Source organism: Gobio gobio (assembly GCF_949357685.1).
Source record: "Gobio gobio genome assembly, chromosome: 7".
In the NCBI taxonomy this organism is placed as follows: domain Eukaryota; kingdom Metazoa; phylum Chordata; class Actinopteri; order Cypriniformes; family Gobionidae; genus Gobio; species Gobio gobio.
In genome coordinates, this window is record NC_137103.1 from 38,282,830 (window position 1) to 38,303,194 (window position 20,365).

The following is a 20,365-nucleotide window of genomic DNA, read 5'->3' on the forward strand; positions in this document are numbered from 1 at the left end:
GAGTGATTCATTTTGAGCCAGTCGTCGAGGTAGTTCAGTATGCGAACCCCATGCTGCCTGAGTGGCGCAAGGGCTGCCTCGACAATCTTCGTGAAGACGCGGGTGGAGGCAGCAGCTGGCCGCCGGGGCAGTATATGTTTTATAGCCTCAGTCTGCTTCTGGGCGGTTGAAAACTGTTGGCCGAAGTTTTCAACCGCGCCGCCGAAGAGGCCAGCCTGGGATATGGGGGCATCGAGGAAACGTGTCCGCTCGCTTGGGGGGTTGGGGGGAGCCGGGCCGGCGCTCTCTGCCTGGACACTCATGGGTTGCGGTGCGCTAGAGGGGGGTGTGGCCCGAGGCATGAGCTTCTGGGCTTTTTTCCACACCGTCACCCTCAGGTCACCCTGGCCACCAGCCAAAGTACCGCCTCTCGTGGAGACGGTAGATTGGGGTGTGGCAGAGGGGACTCTCACTTCTTAACGAAGATCCTCGAGTCTTTTGTCACGTGCAAGCTCTTTTGTGAAATGAAGCTTCGCAGTGACGCCGAAGCGCCCAGGGAAACACACACCAGCTGTCTAGCAGACCACTGCGCAGGAAGTATGTGATCGCTGGAACGCGCCATAGACACCAACGCCACTGGAAAGCTGCTCGTCTCGAAGGCTGACAAAGACTCAGTTAGCAGGCTTGAAGGAGTGAAGAGATGCTCTTGGCTCCAAAGCAGAAACATAATGCGATGTTGCCAGCGTACTTCCTTATATACCCATGCTGTGGGGCGGAGTTACGAATGCAAATTCCACATGCCCATGGCATTGGCACTGCCATTGGGCGTTGTTAGACTCCTCGAAGGTAATTGGCTTCTAAGCGAAACCCCCATTCATTAGTCACTAACGTTATGTCGTAGTGACTGAATGAAAGGGAAAAACTGTTTTCAACACTGATAATAATAAGAAATGTTTCAAATAAGCATATTAGAATGATTTCTGAAGGATCATGTGACACTGGAGACTGGAGTAATGGCTGCTGAAAATTCAGCCATGTCATCACAGAAATAAAATACATTTTAAAATATAGCAAAGAAGAAAACAGTTATTATAATATTTATTAAATATTTATTATTATGTTGTTAGAGTTTTACTCTATTTCTGATCAAATTAATGCATAAGCAGAGGCGGACAGTAGTGAATTATTTTTACTCTACTACAATTTTCAAGTGTCTGTACTTTATCATAGTGTTTTTCTTTGGAAAACTTTTACTTCACAACATTCTAAAGCATGATGTTGTACTTTTTACTGCACTACATTTCATTTTAAAATACATTTAATACTTAATTTAGTTAGAAATCTAGTACTTTCTTACTTTTATTCAAGTAAAAGTAATTCAAAGTTTTACTTGAGTACAAGTAAGAAAGTACTACATTTTTAATATACTTGACTTTTATATGACTAGAAATGATGAATAATCCTTGTGCAGATTATGACTATGCTTTTTGCAGATCGCTGGTGTGAGAAGAAACGTTTTTTTTGCACCTTGACCAGCCATGCGAGGAAGAAGATGAGCGTGATGAAGTAGAAATATGAGCGCCAGCGTGGGAAGCTGTCGATGGCTCGATACATGATGAAGACCCATCCCTCCTGAGACGCGGCCTCATATACGGTGAATATACTGGTTCCTGCAAGAGGAGATGACAAGAAGGGTCATGACGGGGACATGAGAGAACAGAGGAGGGGGAGAAGCTCATGTTTGAGAGGTCCCAGAGTGGTCTGACTGGGCACTGAGACACAAAAATTCAGACATAAACACAGTCTTGGCATTAGAGAACCTTGTCAGGTGCTTCCTATTACCCAGCTATGTGTTTCTGTCTCCAAACAGCTGAATGGTTATCCGCACTTCAAAAGTACTCTTTGGTTCCATGTTGTGCAGGAGTGTAACAGTATATCAAAGGAACTCGGCTATGAAGAACTACACACTCAAGGACAGATTGGATTCATGGCTTTGCTGTATTTTGTCTTTTTGATCATACCAGTGTGATTTCATAAAAGATGAGAGGAAAGAGGGAAAATCCTCAAGGAACTTATTTGAATAGTCTGCAGTTATTTACAGTATTAATTCTGTTATTTAGCCACCATCACACTGTTCCAAACCCTGTTTTACACAAAAGGAGATGTCTAGCAGAGTATTTCATAGTCTTTTCTATATAATAAAAATGTCTATGGATGAACGTCATTATGGCACCATCATGGCACAAAGCATTTTTTCTTGGAATGCCAACGTGGACAGCGCTCTCCAGGAATTACCTCCTTTTTCTAAAGTACTGTATAGTAAATGTAATGTAGAAAATGTATAGTAAAAATAAAATGTGATGGTGTTATAAATAGTTGCTCTTTAAATGTGTAATAATTGAAATAAAGACGAAAATAAAATAGATATATTAGATGAAAAACAAACTTAATAGATCTTAAACAAAAATGTAAAATGTTGCCTTGACAACTAATAAAAATAACAGAAGCACATAACAAAATTACTAAAACAAACTATTGCTGCGTCCCAATTCACGTACTATCCGTCTTAAATGAATGTAATTAAATCGTAGTACGTTGAAATGAGTATTCCAAAAATACCCGGATGGTCTACTATTTCCAGTAAGAATTCAAAGTGCAGATCCGTGCACACTCTAACGGCTAATATTGCTCACAATCCATTGCGCGGCTAAAAAGTGTTAAAAAAAACATTGGGATGATATATTAATAATCAGTATCTAAACCGACGAAAACATATTTATTTAATGTTATCCACATTATATAATCTGCAACAGCACTGTGAACTTTTATAAAGATAAGTTTGGTCATTAATTTTTAAATGCATCATGCAAATTGCAAACACACGAGGTGAGTTCTCTGCATGAAAGACCCACGACTGGCAGATCAATGTGCTACATTTCTCTCCGATACAGTTAGAAAGTAAATGAAATTGAATGTGGAGGATTTTAACTGTGACAAGATGATTGACAGGGCAGCTAAATGGTGACAGGATGCACGTAACTAAGCGGCAAAGCGGTCTGTTAAAGAAACAATTATGACAAAGTAGTATGTCCCAAAGCTTGCCTACTCTTCTGCTACACACTCAAAAAGTATGTACTTTTTCTTCACAAAAAGAGTACATACTTTTAGGACATAGTATAAATAGGCCAATTGGGATGCAGCATGAAATTAAAATGAAAAAAGGAAATATACAAAAAAGTATTCTAAATATAAATAAATACTGCAATAAGTAATAATAAAATAACACTGTTTCCACAGCTAGGAAATGACATCATAAACAGACTTATTTTATATGCATAGTGTATGATGTGCTCTCTAGTTCCAAGCCCTCAATGATGTTATCTTTGCACTCACGGTGACCCATGATGCCGTGCTGTGATATGGCTGCCAAAGGCCAGCAGGAAGCATGCCACTCAGTTCTGCTTCCTGCCATTTCCCACCAGGTCCGAGGGCAAAATGGGCCAAGGACAATGGCAGGGCCCTATAAAGGTTAGCGTCACCAACCATACACATATCCTTTCCAGGGACCCATATTGATTAAATACAATATTTCACTTGGCTTTTTCACAAAACTGTGTTAAATCAATATGTAATTCACATTAGATAAAGTACATGCTTTAGTATAAACAGTAACAGAGTCTTTCCCTGGATGAATTAGAAGGAATTGTACTTGGCAAACTAAGGACTCCCATTAAAAATCACTTAGGGATAAATCATTGTGTCCAGAGATGCCTAGCAAAGGAAACCCTATTCCCATATCTTACTGGATGGTCTAAGAAAGGATATCAAGACTCAATGAAAAAAAAGACAATATTCCAAAAGTCTTGACTGTGTTCCTACAACTCTGTTATTACAGTTTTAAATTAAAGATATTGAGATTTAATTGAAATAAAATAAATACATGTGTGAAAATTTTGGCAGTCCAGGTGGATCTGCAAAAAAAGATATTAACCCTGATATGGGACTTTTTCCAATCATACTTTATGTTTCTGGCTCCGTGAAACTTGAAAGCCAAAATAAGCCGTTGTTGTTGAGGCTGCAAACCACGCTGTGTACACGGATGAATGGATGACAGATCACTGATGCAGGAGCGGTTCTGGTTGACTTATACATGACTTATCTTTGTACTGAACTCTATAAAGAGGACGAAGAAGGGCCCTTTTGCAGATCTCAATGTTCTGTAAGTCAACGGTTCAAAGCCACAACTGTTTTTCTAGGGAAAAGCCTCACTTCATGGCTATTTGGAGATTAGTGGCACTGCTCGATGCACCTTTCTAGTGGATTTATCTCAAATGGAAGCGATAAAAATATGGCATGCTGCTTCGTACAGATCAAGGTGCTTAAATAAACTGGTCTATTTGTGAAGCTGCCTTCACAATGCTTTGAAATATAAGCTTTGCTGAAAATATTACATTTACGAAATTCAGAGAGAGAGGGCATTTATCTTGCACAATGCATAGATCAACTCAGACCGATTCAGCCAACAATGCTATAATTAATCACACTTTGTCAAAAAAGACATAATTGCTCGTAATCACTGTAAATAAATACAAAGGGCAGAGATGGTATAATTTTCCAGAGACAACTAAAACTAGGCCAATCAGGCTTATAGTTCCTCATAATATAATATTTTTAGCAACAGCAGGACAAACTGGCCAAGTTGGGAGACATAAAAAAGTGGATTATAAAGCAGATAGTTTCTTTATCTAAATTGGGTAAGCCGTATTCAGAACCATTTTACATTAATGCACATTCTATGCACATTCACCCCTCCAAATCATTGAATTCAGGTGTTCCAATCACTTCCAAGGTCAAAGGTTTATAAAATCAAGCACCTAGGCATGCAGACTGCTTCTACAAACATTTGTGAAAGAATGGGTCGCTCTCAGGAGCTCAGTGAATTCAAGCGTGGTACCGTGATAGGTTGCCACCTGTGCAATGGAAGTCCATTTGTGAAATTTCCCCACTATTAAGTACTCCACGGTCAACTGTTAGTGGTATTATAACAAAGTGGAAGCAATTGGGAACAACAGAAACTCAGCCACGAAGTGGTAGGTCACGTAAAATCACACATTGCGCAGAATTTGCCAACTTTCTGCAGAGTCAATAGCAACAAACCTCCAAACTTTGTGTGGCCTTCAGATTAGCTCAAGAACAGTGCGTAGAGAGCTTCATGGAATGGGTTTCTGTGACAAGCAACTGCATCCAAGCCTTACATCACCAAGTGCAATGCAAAGCGTTGGATGCAATGGTATAAAGCACACCACCACTAGACTCTAGAGCAGTGGAGAGGAGACGTGTGCTCTGGAGTGACGAATCATGCTTCTCTGTCTGGCAATCAGATGGACTAGTCTGGGTTTGGCGGTTGCCAGGAGAACAGTACTTACCTGACTGCATTGTGCCACGTGTAACGTTTGTTGGATGTGGGATTATGGTGTGGGGTTGATTTTCAGGGGTTGGGCTTGGCCCCTTAGTTCAAGTGAAAGGAACTCTTAATGTTTCAGCATACCAAGACATTTTGGACAATTTCATGCACCCAACTTTGTGGGAACAGTTTGGGGATGGCCCCTTCCTGTTCCAACATGACTGCGCACCAGTGCACAAAGCAAGGTCCATAAAGACATGGATGAATAAGTTTGGTGTGGAGGAACTTGACTGGCCTGCACAGAGTCCTGACCTCAACCTGATAGAACACCTTTGAAATGAATTAGCGGAGACTGTGAGCCAGGCCTTCTCATCCAACATCAGTGCCTGATCTCACAAATGCGCTTATAGAAGAATGGACAAAAATTCCCATAAACACACTCTTGTGGAAAGCCTTCCCAGAAGAGTTGAAACTGTTATAGCTGCAAAGGGTAATGCAATTTTAATAAAGTTAATATGCATGTAAAGGTAGGCGTCCCCAAAACTTTTAGCAATATAGTGTATTATTATATGCATGGTAACTAATATCAACTGATATCAATTATTACCACAGTATTGCTAATATGATTTTACATTTGAATGAAGCTGTAATTTTGCACAGGCAAGAAAACAGAGTGGACGAAAAATTTACATAGAGAAGAAACAAAATGACAAACATCATTTAATCATGTAAATGCCGCAATGACTCACCAAGCTCATTGAAGCCACTATATCCGAGTTCCTGTCTGCTAAGTCCCAAGTCTTCAAGATCCATACACTTAAACCCTGCCGGACACTGATAACCCTCCCCGTTTGGAGAGCAGTGTGTATCAGGGATCGCAAGGCTGTTCCATGTCACATTACTGGAAAAAGACCAGAGTGAGTTTTCAAAGAATCATCATCAAATGTTATATCTGATCAAATTAACCATTATATTGTAACAGGCCATCTGGTGTTTTCTCACAGACTAGCAGTGTTATCCTGGTGCTCTTTGGCAACTCACACAGTCAGCATTTGGGACTGACAACCGTATTTACTAACAGGTGTGACTCTAACTGCCCTGTACATGAGACAGTAGTTTTACAGGAGAATACATATATTCATATATCCGTCCTCATACATGCATATATCCGTCCTCATACATGCATATATCCGTCCTCATATATAAGAGAAAAAGCTCTTCAGCACAATGGTAACACAGTGTACTTGAAATGGTTCTAAATACCAACATAATTAAACATTAAACACTATAAAGTCTCACCCTTTTCTCATCTTGCTCAATAACATATAAAATAAGAACGGTTTTACTTTGCACATTACAGTAAGTCCTATGAAAAGAATGCTAGGAATCGAGTTTCAGTAATGTCAACAGCAAAAATAATTTTTGAGTACTTGTTTGGTTCACATTCGACCTATATAATTTAATCTATTAGATTGAAAATTTTAGAGAAATACATTAATCAAAAGCAACACAAGGGAAACTCAATTTTGTTGTGTAAATCAGACAATCTGTTTCTCCTGTGTTTCTTCTTTACAAACACACACCTGCTACTTTCATTCTCTTTCATTTTCATTTTTAGATGTTGCTTAGCTTATAGACTGTATCTGCTCTATTTCATAACTGAACTGTCTATAAACAGAACGGGACTTAGCACTCCTGAAAGATTATAAATGGTATATCTATTCTAACACACATACACATGCATACAGCTTTAGTTTGGTCCACAGGTGTTACTTCAGGAGGCACTTGATGTCTCTAATGAAAATTAATGCTTTCAAATTGGCTCGCCAGACATACGTTCAAATTGTTTATTAAAGACTTTGAAACGAGTAGAGATCATTGATTGCAGTATCACAAAGGACAATCAGAGGCACAGCGGTGAATCAAAATAGCTTCAATTATACAGTGATAAATAATCCGGCAAATAGATCAGCCCTGAAAAAAACTGATTACAAACACAAGCAAAAAGATACTGATAACATCATAAAATTATCCATTTTATTTCAAAATGGACATGCCTTTTGATTAATACTTATTTTACCACTTAGATAAAAAAAATAGTGGTGTTATTACTAAGTACTGTACACTTAAATGGATTTAAAATGCTTAGAAATAGAGACTGAAACAGAGATTGTATCATATTGATCATCAGTCATAACATGATGTCTGTAATTGAGAGAAATGTGTGGGACATTTTCTGAACAAGGTGACAGTTTATGATTGGCAAGGTCACAAAGCCTGTGCTCATCCATATTTTAAGCACCTAAAAAATAAAACGTTGTGACATCAAATCTAAAAATGTATCCCCAACAGACACAAGTCTGGCAAACTCCCTAGCACATTTATCCCATTGAATCCCTGTGTAATTCAGATAGCGACATTGTGCCAAGGACAAGTATTGTAGTGCTACACAATAATCAACACTGAGTTTTTCCGAAATACACTTCCACTTCCACTTGCATGATGCATGAAAATCCTGCCCGTCTACATATATTATATGGCAAAGGCAAACAATATTTTTTTTAACCTGCGCCTAACACCTTTTGAATGATAATACTTTGAATATCAGTCAGTGAGATATCTCGCAATGTAAGAGCTCTTTTCTCTCATGCACATATAGACGGATTGAGGCCAGGCTGCTGAAAAGAGGCGAGCATGTGCATGATGCCCAGGCAACACAGGAAACGTTAATTATTGTGATTAGAGCTCGGCACACTCCTCTGTTGCTGATGGTTTAGGCTCTTTGTTTTAGAGCCGGCTCTGACACGCCACTCATCTACAAGGGAATATTAAATAGGCCTGGGTTTCAACCACCTCCACAGCTCCATACACACACTGCATTAAGACTGCGCTCAACCCTGCTTTCGTCACGCTCTCAAGTTGGAATGTGTGCGAGTGTTCCAGCAAGATGTACTGTTCATTTTTAGACAGGAATTGCGCCAGGATGATATATGAATGAGAAATTCTGAAAAACACATCATATAATGTGGCTGTTCTTACTGGAGTATTTGTGAGGCCGTGACATCACATGATGAAAATGATGATCTGTTATTAATACAGTTTACAGCTGCTGATGGGATTTGTATTCCAAAGAACAGATGTGTGTGGGAGGTGTACAGCAACAAGACTCATACTTCTTATCTCGCGCTGATGCCAGGAAAAACTGCAGCATAATGTTAAATCCCCTGATTCATCCCAGGGATAATAAAACACAAGGAGTGTGATAAAACTCACCACACAAAGAGAACTTCTTGATTTCTTGGGCTATTAGGTTAAATTATTTTATTGGATTTAAAGAGAATAATGATGATAAAACTTGCTTACCCTTTCTGCGTATCATTGGTGACACAGTGATGATTGAAGGTGCCAAACATCTGAACCCCCAGGATTCCATACAGGAGCAGGAAGAACAGTAAAAATATGGACACACTCCAGATCTGCTCCCCCGACCGCCTGAAAGGAAGTGAATTTTAAGTGGATGATATGGAAACAAGACGACATTTCTCAGATTCTTGCGGGGCTCTTACTTGAGAATGTTGGTTATCCGGGTGCGCGGCAGTTCAAATCGAAAGTAGATTCGGAAGGCTCGGATCATAATGAGGGCCCTCGGTATGCGTAACATTCCCCAGGGTGACATTTGGTCCACAAGCTCTGCTATTTCAAACACCTTGTGACCATTCAGATGAACAAGTGGATGAGAGGAGTTATCTATGAAGATCACTCCTTTTTAATTTGAAAGAAACAATTCAATTTGGAAATAACACAAGTTCCATACCTGAAGCACAAGAGAGACCCAGAGGAAGACCACCATGAAGCCATCAAACATGCACCAGCGGTCTTTAACATAGGAGTTCTCTCCCTGGAAACAGAGGCAGGTGATAAGACACAGGCTGTAAATGAAAGTCCACAGGTGAGTGGCAGCTGGTCTACCGGTCTAATGAAAGATTGAGGCAGCTGTTAACAACAGAGCAAGCCATATTCTGCAATGTGAGCATTTCAGAGTATTTATCCTGCCAGACATTGGCTAACAAGTGTGCATCCTAAGCATCTAAAAAAAAGGAAACATGACAAAAAATATAGGTAATGAGAACAATCAAACTATTTCTCTAGTGGAAGAGTAAATATTCAGGTGGAAGCATACCATTCCCATGAAACAATAACTAGGGGTGAATTCAGGGTGATCGAGACACTTTTTTCAAGTGATCTCAATGGCAAAAATATTAAGCAGAACATCGATATTAATATCGATAGTGATGTGAAATGTTTCTTGAGAAGTAAGTCATCACATTAGAATGATTTCTGAAGGATCATGTGACACTGAAGACTGGAGTAATGATGCTGAAAATGTAGCTGTCGTCATCACAAGAATCATTTTTTTTAAATATTTTAAAATATAGCAAAATAGAAACTAAGTATTTTAAATTGCAATAATATTTCACAGTATGACTGTTTTTACTGTATTTTTGATCAAATAAATGCAGCAGGGGTGAGATATATTTTTTGAAACAGAGTATATTCCATATAGTTTAAAAAAAAATGAGGACAAAGGGTTTGTTTTAAAAATAGGGCAGCATGTCACACAGCATGTGACACCACATGGTTTGTCATGTCAACTACCAATTCACACATGCAGCTGGTGCACAGGAAATGACATCAGAGGTGTGACATGCTCAGGTTTGTTTGCTTGAGTGCAGACTGTCATCACGCTCCAGTGGGTTTTCTTTGATAGAGAGACAGATACTTCAGTGGATGAAACACTTGTTCTCCCAAGACAATCCTCTGGGATTTCAGAGCCTCTGATCAGCTCCAGTGCTCAGATCTCACACTGTTATTAGTAGGCCACAAACATGATTTATTAAACGGGTAGCTTAACAATTGTGTGAATGTCTGACTGACTTTATTATTGGTAAGTAAGAGAGACTGAATTTGAAATAGATAATGCTGATGAATGAGTTACTTAAAGGGTTAGGTCATTAATTACCCACCCACATGTCGTTTCAAACCCGTAAGACTTACAGCCTAAATTTTATGAAGAGACAAGAATAGTTTTTGTGCGCAAAAAACTAAAATAATAACTTTATTCAACCATTTCTGTGTCAGTCTCCTACACAGTTTACGTTGGCCAGGTCCTGCGTCAGCATCACACACATGCGTCGCGGTGCTCACGTGACCAGCATTAGCCATTGGTAAGCTGGCGTTCTGGTGTAGCACTGATGTTACTCGGAAGCGCTGCACTGTATCACTGTGACTATGTCAACAGCATATGAGACTGACACAGACGTGAATTGTTGAATAAAGTTGTTATTTTTGTTTTTCTATGGGGTCAGAGAGCTCTCGGATTTCATCAAAAATATCTTAATTTGTGTTCCAAATATGAACGAAGGTCAAGGTTTTGGAACGACATGAGGGTGAGTAATTAATGACAGAACTTTCATTTTTGGGAGAACTAACCCTTTAATAAAACGAAAAGAGATGGCCTAATTCACAACAGATTACATTAAATCAATGCTTAGACTACTGCATTAGTAACTGTTCATAATGCTGTGTCCGAGTCCAGAATGAACAAAAATATGCGTGCTGACAGTGATAAAGAAAAACACAAGTCTGATTTTCACAGATCATAAGCACTCCAAAGATGGAAATGCAAAACAAATAGACTGGCCTAATTAACTGAGTTGAGGTCACTGTATAATAATGATGTGAGTTACTCTCCTTCAATAAAATTAAAATGCATGTGTTAACTTAGCATATAATTGCCGCAAGGTTAATCACCCTGTCCTCGTACAATCTCAGGGATAAAAAACAAAACAAATTAATTACTCTATCTTCTACATAAGCCTTACTGCTTTCCAAGCCAGAAGAAATCCTGCATGCATCTTGTGGCTGGTTCAGAAGGCAAATTATTTACTATTCAATATCTTGCTATGGGGTTGTTATTCCTGATTCACCAATTAAACTGCCCACAAGTTATTTAGCCAATTTTTTTCACTTTCCAAAGGACACAGCCTCCCCCTCTTCTATTTCCACTATAAATCAAGACAATACTGATTGAGTGTGTTACCTTGATAATACCCCTGATATGCATTTTGGCAATCATCTCTGCAGTGTAGAGGAACATCAGCAGTGTGTCCAGGGTGAAGGTGACATACTGCAGGGGCGGGTAGTGCTCAAAGGTCTTAGGTGTATTCATACAGACCGAAATAACACTGATTATAGCACAGGCCCGCAGGAGAGAATGAACCCACTGAGGACAAAGAACACAATCTGTTTAAGAATGTGGCACATACTCTGGGTTTTAGGTTTTGCACCTTGTCTTGACTGATCGGATACTGTCAAAAATGGGTCGTGGGTTGTGTCTGTCCACTATAAACTACGCAAAGGGGATTGGTTTTTAAGTTTACCCGAAAAGCAAAATTCACTATTAACCATCCAAAAGTGACTAAAAAGCTCCTTAAAAGAATACAATATGATTTGCACACTATACTCCAAGTTTTCTTATGCCAAACAATTATTCACTGACAATTTTGGTCTCTGCTGTACAGTATTGTCAAGCAATTTCAAGCTGTAATTTCAGTAATTTCAAGCTGCTACTCACAAAAAGCTGTTGTATGGTTTCAGAAGATTTGGAATATAGCACACAAGATGGGCTAAATGTATGGTCTTTATTTGTCCGAATCTCCTTTTGTGTTCAGCTGCTTACAGCTATCTTAGCTGTACAAAAAAGCATGTTATGCTGCTTGATATTGCAAACCGGTATTTGTTTTCATATTATTTTAATGTATTCTTCATTTATCATAAACACTTTGTTTTGTGGTGCAGTCAAACCAGAAATTATTCAGACACCAGATATAATTTTTTACTAGTGGGTGCAGGACACTATAGGACATTTATATAAGTGAGGATAGCAAAATAAAGTAAACTGTGACATATTATACCCAAAAAATCTTCATACAGTGGACTACCAGTAAAATTGATAAAAATTTGGGACCAAAATGATTCAGACACTTTGGCCTGACAATTTTTTGCATTAACAATTAAAGAAAAAAACACTTTTTACACCACAGACTGCACAAAATTAAGCATTGCTTGGTAATTGGTTGACCTAAATTGGTATTATCTAATTGTGTACTTGGTTGATTGTAATCCATTACATACCTTTCTATCAAAGTTATCTGATGAATTAATTACACAGGTTAACTTTGAGTTCTTGTCATATTTAATTACCATTTTCTAAATTATAGCGATTAAACTGTGATAATGTGAGAAAATGTTAAAGGTGTCTGAATACATTTTGGTTTGACTGTAGGTATACCATTTACTGCACTTTTTTTCTTCTAGTTATCTATCTATAGCAGCTAATGAATCGTAAGTCTCGCATATTCACAGGAAATAGCTTTACTTCTGCATTGAAAAATAAAGTGGATACGGTTTTGACAAAAAAAATAAATGTAATAAATGTGCCCTGTCGTATGACATTGCACTTAGTTGGGACAAAGTTTTAGCTCATCAGGTATCTCTTTTTGGGGGTATGTGGGTCAAAAATTCCAGAGACTTGTTCACATACTGGTTTGTTGATCCAAAGAATGTCAGCACTGTCTGTCAGTGTTTCATCTGGCCCAAAGTCGGTCATGGGCTGGGCCTCGACCCGCGAGCTCTGCTTCCTCTTCAGCATGCTTGGGCTCGCTGTGCTATAGAGAGAGTGGATCTGAAAGACAAAAGCACATCGACCAAAAATGTTAACTTAAACGAGAAATCAGGCAAAGCTCAAATTCCGTTTGTAGCCATGAGATTGATTCTTTATTGGATGCTAACTCAATTGTATATGTGCTCTTAGCAATTATATTAGAAAATGAAATATTAGAAAATGAAAACAAATTTAGTTTCGCAAAATTTCGTTTTACAAACAGATTTTGCAATTTAGCAACAGGATTAATGCTCGTTACAATAATTATGTGGTATAAAAAGTACCTGAGAGGAAGTGTCATATCAAAAGTCCTAAGCAAAGAAACGTCTAGTAACTACAGTGGCATGCAAACAGATTTGAGCTATGTGTTCATTGTGGCTGTACAGTGGGACATGAGGACACAGCTCAGTATGGTATCGAAGTGTTGCACAGTCACCGTTAAACACAATCAAGCACATGATGTACATAAAACACAGACTGTTGACTTCACACAGAAAAACTGACTTACCTTCTGCAAAGATCACACTGGATCTTCAGTGTAACACAGACGACAGGCAACCGATAATGATAATACTGGCGCTAGAGCCATTCTCACCGAGGACAATAATAAAACATGGATATCACACACTCACTGAAACAAAGCGCACATACCAACGGGAAAAGTAAAGCTGAAATTGCTCCAGCACTGCACATAACATGCGATCAGGCATACCCTGTAAATAACACACAACAGTTAGTCAACATGGCATATGGTGTACCAAACGGGTACAATAATATAGACAAATAATGTCCACCACATCAGACATGGAATATATGCAACACTGAGTGGCGGAGTCATGGACGGATGGGATTGTGGGACCAGGTTACTCACGGTCAGGCTCCTCATTGGTGCATTCATCCCCGGCATAGAGAGGAATGGAATTTAGTACGAAAGACAGCTGATCGGTGTAGTTGAGGCCTATCCTGCAAGAACATCATTAGCCTTTTATTCTTATTTATAAAGGAGTCCAGTCAATGGATGCTGCATCACATAACAGCTGAAAGCTTGACCTTTACACGTGATATCAACACAAAAGCAACAAATCAATTCCAACAAACTGTCATGACCAGTAAGGTCAGGCAGGTTTTGTGCGTCAAACATCGTATAACATGATGAAGAGCTTTTCTAGGTTTGGTAAACATTTCAAAGTCAGATGTAACACAAAATACACAGTCAAAGTCATTCGAAGGTCAATTTGGAACAATGGCAAGAAGCATAAGTGTGCATCTGATAAAAATGTGAAGTCTACAAAGAAAGTTAAATCTTTAAATGTCAATAACATAGTGGCCTGCTTAGAACAGCTTCTATGTAGTCACAGGCAATTTGTGAAGTAATTGCTACAGTTAGCATATGTTGATAGATAGAGGTTTGAAGACAAGTGAAAACTAAATTACAGGGTGTAAGTGCAGTAATGTAGGAGTAAGTTGCAGAAGACTACAATTACTTTCACTTTTTCAGAAAGAACCATTTGCCTAAAGGCAGGATGCAATCACTAAACACTTTAATGGTGGCTGGCGCTGTTTTTTTAGGCTCACTTGTTACATAAATGTTTTGTGTTTTAGATTAGATTGTATAGACTATGAGAAGGATAATTATTCCCCTGAAGGCTTTTTTGTTTCTAAAATTTGCTACAGAATATAGAGCAGTATATACAGTTGTCCATATGACTAGATTTATTATCCAATTCCCACTTCATTGTATTATGCTTGATCCAAGTTATGCATAGGAACTACAGAAAAACAATGAACTCCAAATGAATTAATAATATTTAACACATTTCTCTCAGCAGCTATCGCCATTAAAATGATGCAAAACAGCTATCACTGTAAAAAACAACAAAACGCATCAAATGTATATCCATTTAATTCATGTGTACAGCACCAATAACAAAAATAATATTAGTGTCTGTATTTGCTACAGCTGTGACTATTGCTGAATGTGAAGCTAATATGATTTTTTTCATGGAGGGAAAGAAAATTCATAAAATAAGCTCTGAAAACACTGATCATGAAATTAAACACTCCCAACAAACTCTGCAACAGCAATTACATCAAATAATACTGTGACAGTTCAGAGTAGAATCAGATGTAGAGACTGTGACATTTATTTAAAATGTATTCTAGCAAACCATCTGTTGTGTTGAGATATCTTATTGTTTACAGCTACTTTTGTAATAAAAAAAAATTCCCAGGGGGCAAATGTTGTCTATGGCACTGGTTGCTACATATTTCCTGCTGGGGACTCCCGAAAATAAAATTAAATCAATAAAATATTTCTCTCTTTCTGTCTCTCTTCATGTTTAGTCTCTCAGACCTGTGTTTTTACAAACAACCACCTGGACATTTTTTAAATCAGTATCATTAAAGGAGTAGTTTTTAATGTCTTCTTTCTGATGAACACAATCTGGCTTATAGCAATTCCAAGCTTTATAATGGCAGTGACGGGGTCCATTGAGTTTGAAGCTCAAAAAAGTGCATCCATCCTTCATAAACATACTCCACACGGCTCCGGGGGTTAATAAAGCCTTCTAAAGCGAAGCAATGCATATTTGTAAGAAAAATATCCATATTTAAAACTTTATAAAGTAAAATATCTAGCTTCCAGACCGTCTTCCGTATTCAACTCTCGCCAAAAAAAGTGCAACTGGTGCGACGTATGATGTCGGCTGTATAGCGTAAACGTTTTTGTGAAAGCTAGATATTTTACTTTATAAAGTTTTATTAAATATGGACATTTTTCTTACAAAACCCCTCGCTTCGCTTCAGAAGGGCTTTATTAACCCCCCCAGAGCCACGTGCCGTGGAGTATGTTTATGATGGATGGATGCACTTTTTTGAGCTTCAAACTCAAACTCCTTCACTGCCATTAGCTTGGAAGCATCAGGATATTTATTAATATAACTCTGATTGTGTTCATCAGAAAGAAAAAAGTCATATACACAGGATGGCTTGAGGGTGAGTAAATTATGTTTTGTTTTGTTTTTCATTTAAAGAATTTTCATTTTAAAGTGAAGTACTCCTTTAAACTTAGGTTGATCCAAATAACACTGCATCATTATGCAATTCACCCAGCATCTGTTTGACCTATTTAACTCATTTTTACAGGCCAGTGCCAAAAGCCACCTGTCTTCAAAGATTTATCACATGTAAAAGCAAAACATGCAAAGCAGACTGACTCGGATCATGTCAGTATAGACCTAATTCACCGCACCGCCATCTTTGATTTTTAACAAGAATGAAAGAGAGGCTGTGATGGATAGACAGACATACAGCACATCTCTTCAGTGGGTTGTACTGTTATTTAATGTGTTTTGGATTGTCCTGCTGACGAAACACTGTAAAAATATCTTTACAAGAAGTTTCAGTAGACAAAAAAATTCAGACATGAGCTGTGGAAAAATATAAGTGAACTAGTCCACCCCTCACAGCCTCGCTTTCATACCTGTCATAGCCCTGCTCTTAAGGCTAGATGGCACACCGGAACAGTGACATCAGCCATTATGCAGGGAGATTCCTCCTGCTGCCACAGGGTTACCATGGCAACAGATGAGAGCAGGGCTGCTGCCGCTGCCGCTATAGCTCTAGCTAAATAGCCTCTTAAGCAAAAACACACGAATTACACAACATATAAAAGCATGTCGATTTAGACATTGCTTGAATTATTGTCTAAATTTGTCATAAACGTATCCAACGAGGTGTTTAATCTTTGACAGTGCTGTTCTTTTTAACAAAGGCCTTTTGGCTGCGCAGTCGGTGCATACACTTCCTGGTAGACATGCAAACAAGCCGAATAAAACAAAATACATCTCCCATGCGACACTCTAGTCGAACTCACACGTCGAAACGACAGAAAAACGCTCTTAGACTTACTGGTTATTGAAGTATCGCCGTTAATGCGGTGTATAGTCCATGACTCGTTGTACTGAGCTCGAGCTTCAGTTACAGCAGCCGCGCGACAGATGCGCACCAGACGCGCGTGACCCGCTACAGCACAGCGCGCAGGATGAGATCCCGCAGGCCTTGACATGTACAATATCAGTATTGATATAAACAAGTTTGCCATTTTTTATTTATAATGAATGCAGATGAAATGCCGGTGAATTGGGAAAAAATATATCATTTGAAATAGTATTTTATTCACTGTTAAACGATCTTGAATACAGCAGTTTCGAATAGGCAATAACAAGAACAACTAGGCTAATATTGATTAAATGAAAATTATCCTGAAATCGTCATCGGGAATAATAAATAATAATAATTACGAATTTAACACCGGGGCTATTGTAACAAGGGTTATAGGCCTATAGGTTTTGATAATAGCTGATAGCAAAACAACAATTAATATTATTAACAAATAATATTAATTCTCATTCCTCATCGTCTGAAAGCAGAAGTCAAGGCAGAAGTCAAGGGTTGAACTGGTAGACTTTGACTTAAGATTATTTTTCATAAATGTAAGGGGCATAATTTGACACTTTTATCTTGGCACGTTTTCACGTGTATTAATTAATTATTAAATGCTAGACGATTCAAATTCATTTTGATTTATAATAAAAAATACTGCAAAAACAAGTGTTTGATATTTCTGTATGATACGTTTAACAACTAGTTAATGCATCTCAATTTTTATAGTTTAAATATTATTTAAAAGCCACGTTAATTGCGCATTCAACATAAATAAAGCGTTGAATATAGTTAGTTACCCATTCTGAAATTATGCCCGCACAGCACAGCATTTTCTAACCTCATTTAAATAGGTTAGCTAAATAAATCCACAAAACGATCCTCGTTTCCGCGTGAGAGTGGTAGTCTACGGAAGCGTGTGAGTCCTGAAATGGCGATGACTGACAACGTGGTAACCAAAGTTTTGCCTTCTCACAGCTGTAAACGATTATCTCGATTTAACCGTGCCAAAGCAGTTTTTTGTCGATGTAACATCGGGCTGTTGTATCGTCTGAACTGCCATACAGGCGGGGCGTTTGTTTTGTTTATGCTCATTAAATTGTTGCTGTCAAGCAAAGAAAACGTTGCTCGGTCTCTCGAGTGTAATGTATGGATTCCCCCAAGATCACAGAGCTAAATCAACACGATGTACATTTGTGAACACATGAAAACACGTAGCCTACGTCTTTGTGATTATTTTTTTTATTCTTGAAGACAATGTATGTTATACAGAGTGGGCATATTGTCTTGGTAGCTACTGTATATTTGTATTTTGTTTCATATTTACAAATATTTAATGTAATTATTAATGTATGGAAAGTGGCTTGCAGACATGGAACTACAGTAGATGGATCAAACAACAGGTTTGTATAGTTATGTTATATATTATATATATATATATATATATATATATATATATATATATATATATATATATATATATATATATATATATATATATAATATATATATATATTAAATAGATATAATATTTGAAATCATTAGCTATAGAGAAAGAGATCCCAGCTCAAAAAAGTCATCAAATTCTTTATTTTCTTTCTTTATTCATTATTCTTTATTTAATAACCATCTGTATCCATTTCATATCCTGTTCTGCATATAATTGAGGTTATAGCAGCTTTTACAATACATACAAGCAACTAAAGATAACTTTTCAATTGTGAGATATAGGATAAAAGGACAGCAGTGCATGGATATGGAAAGTAAAATTCTCAATTATCTGTATGAACAACTGTTTTGAATTATGGTGACCAATTTTTCTTTTTTGGCAATTTATCTCTTACTCCTGCCTTTGTACAGAGAGTCACAACTAATCAAAGGCATTCATATGGAGAGCGCTGTTGGCCTCTGAACCGTTCATGCAGGATTTGGCCAGCCCGTTCTCCCTCTGTTTTGGAAAGTGGAAATTCCTGAAGGCACTTCACTTCAGGTTTCTGGTGGGGATCTAAACATGCATGCAGAGACTTTGGTGAACTCCGTCTTAGTTTCTTTGCTTCTAATTTTGCTCTCTGCCGTTCAAGGAAGTTTACAGCAGTCGCTAAGGTGAGTTTAGCAGTGTTGTTTTTCAATCAGTTTGACTTTTCCACTATGCAACCATGTTTTTCTGACAGCCTGGATTTTTACAGACAGGAAAGTTTCTGTTTTGCAGTCACAGCTACAGAACTGGTCCAAGGCTTGTAGCCATCTTAAGCTATTTACTTTTCTTTTTTGATTCTCAGCTATGGGAAGGTGCCAGCAATGATTTATTTGTTTTACTTGGTGCTCCTTCAAGACAGCTTTTACCTAATAGAGCATGAAGTATTTCCTTAAAATCAGCAACATATGCACATTTGATCTCTTCCTATGGTTTTGGCAAAAGTCCACAATTGTGTGATGGTAATTTTGCAATTTACTTAAGTGGTTTATACATAGCAGGTGCACATTCACCATAATACTATCACTTCTGTACCACAATGAATGTTTACTGTATGCTCTGAATGCATTGCTCATAATCAAAGACAGATTCTGGAATCAGAGAGTGAATATGCTGTTTGTGGCTTGTTCCATGTAAGTGCAACCATATTGTACCAAGCCCCTGAATAGTGTTTGCTTAAAATAAAAAAAATAAAAAAGTATTTTTATTACCCTGTAATGTGAGAAAGGCCAACTGCAGAGACGAGAAGCAAGAGAGGTATGTAAGAACACTAACAAATTAAAAAAATTTTCACAGGGGAACTTGGGTAGGAAAATAATAAACAGTGGAATACAGTCTGCCGTTTGTTTTCAGTAGGTTTTTTTAATAGAAATTCTTAAGAACAATTTCTGTTTTAGTGTATGCTGGCATACACTGCTATGGACTTATTGTATTATATTATATTAATGTCCTCAATTGTACGGAAACATGAACCACCTTTTTATTTTTTATAATTGACCAAATTCAGACCATCTAGCAGAAACATTTACATTCACAGTGTCTAGACATGAGTTTGTTGTTCTCTGTGAGACTGAATCTTCTAGCAGAATGATATCTTAAATGACTCATGGCTCCACTAGCACTAGTCATTTCCACATGACCTTAGTTATTGTATTATTTATCACCTAGGGCTATTTGTTATCTTTAAATATTAGCTTGCAAGCTTACAAGAAGATACAGAGATGAAATCTGCCAAAATTTGATACATTGCACAGCCTATCCTCAGAAAGATTTTTCCTACAGAAAGCAAAAGGAAGTCTGGTTGTCATTACTGGTGAAAAGTAGGATTGTAAACCACCACCCA

At 37.9% G+C, this 20,365-nt stretch overlaps 2 protein-coding genes across 2 annotated transcripts in view; one reads left to right on the top strand and one right to left on the bottom strand.

Annotated features, from left to right (window-relative positions):
* Nucleotides 1-17,123, bottom strand: part of nalcn (sodium leak channel, non-selective) — a 115,249-nt gene extending 98,126 nt beyond the window's left edge. The window contains 10 exon segments of the mRNA XM_079821184.1: nucleotides 1,507-1,649; nucleotides 6,133-6,284; nucleotides 8,747-8,875; nucleotides 8,950-9,089; nucleotides 9,198-9,281; nucleotides 11,484-11,666; nucleotides 12,987-13,127; nucleotides 13,758-13,819; nucleotides 13,978-14,069; nucleotides 17,016-17,123. Of these exon segments, the coding sequence (XP_079677310.1) occupies nucleotides 1,507-1,649; nucleotides 6,133-6,284; nucleotides 8,747-8,875; nucleotides 8,950-9,089; nucleotides 9,198-9,281; nucleotides 11,484-11,666; nucleotides 12,987-13,127; nucleotides 13,758-13,799 (1,014 nt within the window). The 5' untranslated portion in view covers nucleotides 13,800-13,819; nucleotides 13,978-14,069; nucleotides 17,016-17,123.
* A 1,779-nt stretch (nucleotides 17,124-18,902) lies between these two features.
* itgbl1 (integrin, beta-like 1) overlaps nucleotides 18,903-20,365 on the top strand; it is a 61,612-nt gene continuing 60,149 nt past the window's right edge. The window contains exon 1 of the mRNA XM_079821202.1: nucleotides 18,903-19,151. Coding sequence (XP_079677328.1) covers nucleotides 19,060-19,151 — 92 coding nt within the window. The 5' untranslated portion in view covers nucleotides 18,903-19,059. The remainder of the gene's footprint in view (nucleotides 19,152-20,365) is intronic.